A 6,504-nucleotide genomic window follows, 5' to 3' on the forward strand; every position below is an offset into this window, starting at 1 on the left:
AATAATTTTCATACCAAATTCATGTCTTGTGTTCTTTTTTTATTTTTTAAATTGTGGGTCTCCCTTGTCTCCTCCGACTCCGAGTAAACATCGAAATTCCAATTTTATCCTTTTCAGTTTTTTTTTTTTTTTTTTTTTTGTCAACGGCAAGTCACTTTAGCCATAGATTTTCCTCACCGGAAATCACTCAGCTTGGGAAAGGGAAGCAGTGAACCCTATAAACCCTAATTATTTCGATAATAATCGTCTAGCGATGGAGGGTTTAGAGAAGTTTTACAGCAAGATTGTCAAGGATGCGAAATCGGCAGCTTCTTCTTCTTCCTCTTCTCTATCTGATTTTGCGGACAATCTAATGCCGGAGAAACGAGGCACCGCCAACTTGACTTCATACGAAGGATCCGGAATTTTGGTCAACAGACCTCCGAGGTAGTCTGCTCTTGTTCCTCATCTTTTTTTTCTCGATTGGAGATAATAATCACCGGATTTTGCTGGTGATTCATGAACTTGGTCAGCTCGAGAAAATTATACATATAAAAGTATTAGCACAAAGAAAAGAAGGAAGATTCTTTGTTATAGCTCAAAATCTAGAGACTTTGATGACTGCTCAAGTTCCACATCAGAGAAAGCTTGGAAATTTGTAATGGCTCGCTGAATCCTTAATTAGTCAAATTCATTATTAAGGCTTATAGAACTTTGCAGGTCGATTATAGACGAGCAAGTAGGAGATTAGGGTTCTTCTTTATTAGTTTGAGTTTACTTGCTTTGTACTATAGTTTTACCATCTGACATATCTGATGAGACTATGTTTGGTGGCAGCGGAGTATCGGTCTGGACGTGTTCAAAGCTATGTGCTGTTTTCTTCGTCGCTGGAGTGTTTGTGGGTTATACGCTCAAGAGACGGGTCCGAAGATGGGCTTCTAAATTGCTGAGAAGAATCAAGGATGATTAAACTCTAACCTCTGTTTTGTTTCTCTCTGCGATTTTGGTACAGATAGCACAAATGCATTAGTCTCTTCTCCTTCTTGAATGCGTTTCAGTACCAAAATTACTGTGCTCAAGGCACTTTGTTGTTTAATCTGCTTCCTCTGTGACTTGTAGCTTCTCGTAATGGAAATAGTGGTTGAGTCACCTCTGGAAAGACGCGTATGTAGTAGTAACTTATATTTGTTATTTTCATGCCTTTAGGCGGGTCTATACAAACATGCAGGACAATGTTTCCTTGTGACAAAGTGTATATAATCTATTTTTGCTAAGTGACTGTGAAGTTAGCATGAGAAAAATAACGGTTGGTGTGATTTGAATCTCACTTTAGGGAAAGTGATAGAAGCTGACTTGTACCAATCGAGTTAGAAATTCTCTTTATGGAACTCGAACCGTGTGGTTGTTTTTTGACTCATTTCTTGTGCTTGCTTCTTCAACTCCTTTGCCACGGTTGGTATGCCGCAGTAAAACACTCCTGCACAATACGATAGATTGTTTACGCATATGCTTCGTAATGCTTGGCCTAGATATAAGCAAACAGGTTCTTGTGTTTGCCTAGTGTTACTTATTGCTACACAGCTGATTGTATAGAATATTTACCGACTGTTGAATTTGGATGCTTTCTTGCTATGCTACTGAATACTTCCTTCCAGTTGGGCCTTGCAAAATGTGTTCTCACCTGTTCGAATGATGTTATCTTAGTAGCTGTAGGTAATACTGGGAAAAACTTTTTTCTTACTGATTATTATGCCCTGCAACAATTCTTACCCGTGTTCCGGATAGAATATCAACTCCATTTTTGGCATGGTTCAAAGCCTGGACCATTTTTATCAGGGTTGATCTTGCATCGCCTTCGTCATATACGCTCGTAAGGTAGTTGTGCAACTCAATCTGGCCCTGTTTAACGATAAGATGAAGGATTGTGTTGGTATCTCGACCAAACAGGTTATGTGGTGATACAAATAGAAGATATGTTGGTGTTTATTACTCTGCAGTCCATGTCTGATATTTCCTCCATTACTCCTCTAAACCATTCGACGGATCCTGGCTCCCTTGTGACCCAGTAGAAGTGAGCCTTCACTGCTTTCTTTTTCCCTCCTTGTGTTGAAGTTGGAGTTGTTGTGGTATATGAAGATGTGAAGCTATTCCAGCTGAAATCTGATCTGCTGAACTCATTGTCCTGCGCCATAAGAAGTTAAGAGTTATTATGTACTTGGTGCAAGGTTCCTGAAAATACTCATATTTTCTGGTCCACTGAATCGGACTTACTGTATGTTCTTCTCTTGAATTGTTCAGGAGATCCTTCAGGATGCTTATGAAAGGAGTAGCTCCTATTCCCAATCCAATGAGGAGTAAGACATCATAACTTCTGTAGTCCTGTGCTGGAGCTCCATATGGACCGTCTACTAGTAATTTCGGTCGTCTGCCAATGCACGACCAACAAGGCATGTTAGTACTAGGTATCTCAATGTAGATAGGAGGAAGCAAAGAAAGTGTCTTGGAATTTACTCTGATGGATCACTATTGCAATAGGCAGAGAATTTTGATCGCCCAATCACGCATGTTGAAAGATCTTTGCCCATTGTTAGAACTCGTTGTAGCTCCTCTGTCCAGTCTCCGAGTGTTCGGATGTGAACGCTAAGTTGGTCATCTCCTGGCGCAGAGGTAATAGAAAATGGGTGCCTGGAAAGGTTTAGGGGACATCCTTACGTGTGAAACTCGAGATGTTTGCTAACATTTATGGTGAATTTGGCATCTCTACTCACCATTCAAATCGAGAGATTGTTGGACACTGCAAGAATATGTATTGACCGCTTTTGTACTTAAATCCTGGAGGCTTTGACATGATTAAGCTGAGTACTTCCCCAGGTAGCATGGAAACCTGCAGAGATCGAGGTTGGAATTATATGTTATTCAAACACTTTTTAGCAGGAAGTAATTTGCTCAGTGAACGGTGGTTGCCTTGAGGATTTTGACAGAGTAATACTTGGACCTACAAGCTCGTAGACTTCGTTCTGCCACATAGAGCACCAGAGGAACCGAGATGTACATCCAAGTCTGAGAGGTTCAAGAAGCAATACAATTTAGGTTTGAAGACATTTTGAAGTTACGGTTTAAAACCAAAGTAAGATTAGGTTCGGCTTACAGTTTTCTGATACCACTTGTCAGCGAAGAAGAGGAAGGTCCCGTGCACAATGAGCATAATGTAGACAACCACTAGAAGGTGATGAGTGTACCAGAATGCGTTAAAGCCAGTCAACCGATCAAGTGGTGCCGGTAGCTTCACACGGTTTCTCCTGAAATGTGTTGATGCTAATGTGAACGCGATGGTTGTCAAGATCACCATCGAGATTCCGGTGATCCCTTCCGCACCAGTCATCAAGTCTTTGAAAGTAGGCTTAGTACCATTAAAGGAAGAAGCGATCAAGGCGAATTCTTCTGGACTCGAGTTTATGATTCGGGGAAAATCACACGCCAAATGAGTGCCAGCATGAACAAGTATCCCAATCACTATGGCACAAGCAATAATCTGCAAACACACCGGGGACAACAGAGAGGCAAAGATTCTTGATCTCAAGTTTTTGACCTATGAAGAATGAAAAATAGAAAGAGTGATGGAAGGTTTTATTGTGTTTTACCTTATGGAAATTGATGTTATCATCAAAAGGAACAAAAGCTCGAGCACGTGTAGATCTCAGCCAGGTCAATGTGTTTCTACACACAGGTAACAGAACCAGAGCCATATTGAGCTTGAGAGTCTCTGCAGCTCCTTTGGCAGTGGTTACACAATAACCCATGACCTTGAAAGCAGCTTTGTCTCTGTACTGTAAGAACTTCCACACGAAGAGAATAGCCATAAGAATGAACCACAGTAACAGAACCCAGCTTCTTTGCCAGTTATCTAAAACCAGACACTGAAGTGTTTGTCTACATTTTCGAACCACATGACGAGGTTTAGTTAGATTCCGTCTTGGTGTGCTCATTCCAACGCTTGTTGTGCTAAGCGGTCTACTGTAATTCATGTATGCGTCTCTCTGAAGTAAGAGTGTCTCGAGTTGCCATAACTGAAACAACACAAAAGTTTTTTTTATAAATTAGAAAATCGTTGGCAATGTGTTTGAAGAATAGGAATATATTAATATGTTTCTTTTTTGTTTCTTGTGTAACCTCAATGTATCCAAAATTCTCTGGATCAAGTTCTTCCATGATCAGAGATGCGTACTCTTCTGCTTGTTCCTTGAGTTTTGCTAACTTGTTTGCTGATGCGCTTAACATTAAAAGCTGCGTTTCAATAGATGTAAAACGTTACTTAGGATCGTTTGATAGTTTTAAACGTAATTTGTACGTAATGTCAAGAAGAAGAAAAAAATACTTCTTTGATTTCTTCTCTAGTAATCTTCCCGTCTTCGTTGCTATCAGCCCTGTAACAAAACATGTATCAGTTAGAATCTTTTTTTAAAATCAAAACCTTCAAAATTAACACAATAATAGAATCATTAACTAACAAAATTTTAATTATTATTGTCGTAAAAATGACAGAATAATGGAATGAAGCGAACATAGATAATAAGTGTTTGGTTTTTAAAAAAAAAATTTCGCAAAATCATTTGGTGGATTTAAGAGTCATGGCCTCTTTATCTGACTTGCAAGAAACTAATTGCGGGAAGAAAGCAGAAAAGAGGAAACTTTTTTGAAAATTTGGTCAAGTTTTATTTTACTGGGCCAAGTAAACCGCGGCCCAATAATCAAACTCACTAGGTAGTTTTTTTGAACTACCAGATCCAACGGCTATGAACACCACATGATTTAGATGATGTATCTAAACAAAAGTAAAAACAATTCGGTTGCATTTGCCTCATAAATTCATTTCAACATGACTAACACATTTTAATAATTCCCAAAATTGTAGAAAAGTTAACTCTCAAGTTGCGGTAGTCTCAGTAAAGGGAGATAACAATTTCCAATCAACGAGTGACTGGTGAGCTAATTTGTTTTCTATAATTAACAAAAATTACTCAGTATGTGATATAATCACCTAAACTTCATGAAGTACCACAAACAGACAATAGAAAAAAACGCAAGTTGATCAGAGTTCCATCTGCATTATTCAGAAATCGTAATACTAAAAGATAGATAAGCAAACTACAAAATCATTATTGTCGTCAACTAATAATTTAGTCGTGGCAATTTGGATGAACACATTTGTTTTCTAATGCTTTTGCAAATTGAAATGCGTTATTCCCGTAACAGTTATAAACGTAAAGACAAACCAAAGAAGAAAAGAGAAAGAGAGGAAACGTACATATCGAAGAAAATTTGAAGACGCGCGTCGAAGCTTTGATCAGAAATCTGTAACCAGAAATCGTGAAGCTCATCTTTCGTCACCTTCTCCAGTTTCTGCCTTCTTCTTCTTGCCAACGCGTCGAATACACTCACCGCGAATTCCTTCGAATCCTTCATCCCTAATTTTCCACACATTTTTTTTTTTTTTAATGAGAATCAAAAGTTACATAGATATTTATTTAACTTGGGTTTATCTATTACTTACCAACGCACTCTCCAAAATCCTCTCGCGCGAGCAATCCTTCATTAGAGAGCGATTCGAATCTCTTCTCGACTTTCTTCCACATCTGATCGCAATCGCAATCCCAATCGCAATCGCAGCTGTTTCCCTTCGTGGTCTTGTTAATGAACTGTAACCCCTTTAGCGCTCTCTGTGCGCTCGACGTCGATCGCTGCAATTTCGCGTTCTCCTTCCGTTTATCCCTCGCCGTCATAATCGGCGTCTCCGCCGCCTGTCGCTCGACATCTCTCTCGCCGGCGATTGAAGAAGTCGTCGTTCTCGTCGAATCCGACCTCAATAGCCTCCCCAGTTTCTGCCGGATCCTCGAAGACGCCGTCGATAGACTCCTCGTTAATCTTCCCGCCACGTCCACCGATCTCGGCCGAGAATCAACAGACGCCGCCGCCTCCGCCGCCGCTTCTGACATTTCGCAGACGACAATGGAGTCGTCGCCGTCGAGCTCCAGAGTCACCTCCACGAGCTCTCTATCCCAGCTGCTTCCGCTTCCGGAGTCTTCATTACGACTCAAATCGTTGAGAAAAACCGGCAGCATTGCGCCGCCGGCGACTGGAGATGGTCTTAACTCCACGCCGTCGTCGATTCCATCGGCGTGACTGAAACTCGATCGCGATGAGAAACTCAGAGGCGATAACTTCATGAGGAAGATTATTTAACCACCTACACACTAATACACATATAGATTATACAGAGTTTAAAGTTAAATCAAATATCTGGATTTTCACCGATCGCCATGAAAGAAGAGAAGAGAAGGTGAGAAAAAAACAAAAGGAAGAAGAAAGTGAAAAAAAAAAAGAATAAAGAAAGAGAAAGAGAGAGAAAGAATCCGAAAACAAGAGAGGCACTTCTCAACCGATCGATACAAACACTTACACACAATTTTCAACGCTCAGTTTTTGTGGCTAAGTCGTGTTTTACAGTTGTTGCCTTTCTTCTTCTTC

At 40.2% G+C, this 6,504-nt stretch overlaps 2 protein-coding genes across 3 annotated transcripts; one reads left to right on the plus strand and one right to left on the minus strand.

Annotated features, from left to right (window-relative positions):
* Positions 1-155: 155 nt before the first annotated feature.
* Positions 156-1,207, plus strand: LOC18992998. Its single transcript, XM_006416462.2, has 2 exons — positions 156-426; positions 817-1,207. The coding sequence occupies exons 1-2, from the start codon at positions 254-256 to the stop codon at positions 947-949; spliced, it is 306 nt and encodes a 101-aa protein (XP_006416525.1). The 5' UTR covers positions 156-253; the 3' UTR covers positions 950-1,207.
* On the minus strand, positions 1,166-6,504 carry LOC18992999 (respiratory burst oxidase homolog protein E). 2 transcript variants are annotated; one of them, XM_024153153.1, is made up of 15 exons: positions 6,437-6,504; positions 5,531-6,230; positions 5,285-5,444; positions 4,355-4,403; positions 4,150-4,263; positions 3,621-4,046; positions 3,128-3,511; positions 2,944-3,039; positions 2,748-2,863; positions 2,491-2,664; positions 2,251-2,404; positions 1,970-2,161; positions 1,750-1,878; positions 1,582-1,660; positions 1,166-1,456 (listed from the first exon to the last, which is right to left on the minus strand). In XM_024153153.1, exons 2-15 carry the CDS (start codon positions 6,201-6,203, stop codon positions 1,347-1,349), a joined length of 2,856 nt encoding a protein of 951 aa, XP_024008921.1. In that variant the 5' UTR covers positions 6,204-6,230; positions 6,437-6,504; the 3' UTR covers positions 1,166-1,346. The 2 variants fall into 2 exon arrangements, with proteins under 2 accessions (XP_024008921.1, XP_024008920.1); XM_024153152.1 differs by having other exon boundaries at positions 5,531-6,490.

This window comes from Eutrema salsugineum, unplaced genomic scaffold (genome assembly GCF_000478725.1).
Source record: "Eutrema salsugineum unplaced genomic scaffold, Eutsalg1_0 scaffold_5, whole genome shotgun sequence".
In the NCBI taxonomy this organism is placed as follows: domain Eukaryota; kingdom Viridiplantae; phylum Streptophyta; class Magnoliopsida; order Brassicales; family Brassicaceae; genus Eutrema; species Eutrema salsugineum.

What these genes read in the sequence shown, in the direction of transcription:
- LOC18992998 (XM_006416462.2), top strand. Translation starts at nt 254, where the DNA reads ATGGAGGGTTTAGAGAAGTTTTACAGCAAGATTGTCAAGGATGCGAAA. An exon ending in TTGGTCAACAGACCTCCGAG is followed by an intron (nt 427 to 816) that starts GTAGTCTGCTCT and finishes GTTTGGTGGCAG; the next exon opens with CGGAGTATCGGTCTGGACGT.
- LOC18992999 (XM_024153153.1), bottom strand. Translation starts at nt 6,203, where the DNA reads ATGAAGTTATCGCCTCTGAGTTTCTCATCGCGATCGAGTTTCAGTCAC. An exon ending in CTTCAAATTTTCTTCGATAT is followed by an intron (nt 4,404 to 5,284) that starts GTACGTTTCCTC and finishes GTTTTGTTACAG; the next exon opens with GGCTGATAGCAACGAAGACG. An exon ending in ATAACATCAATTTCCATAAG is followed by an intron (nt 3,512 to 3,620) that starts GTAAAACACAAT and finishes GTGTGTTTGCAG; the next exon opens with ATTATTGCTTGTGCCATAGT.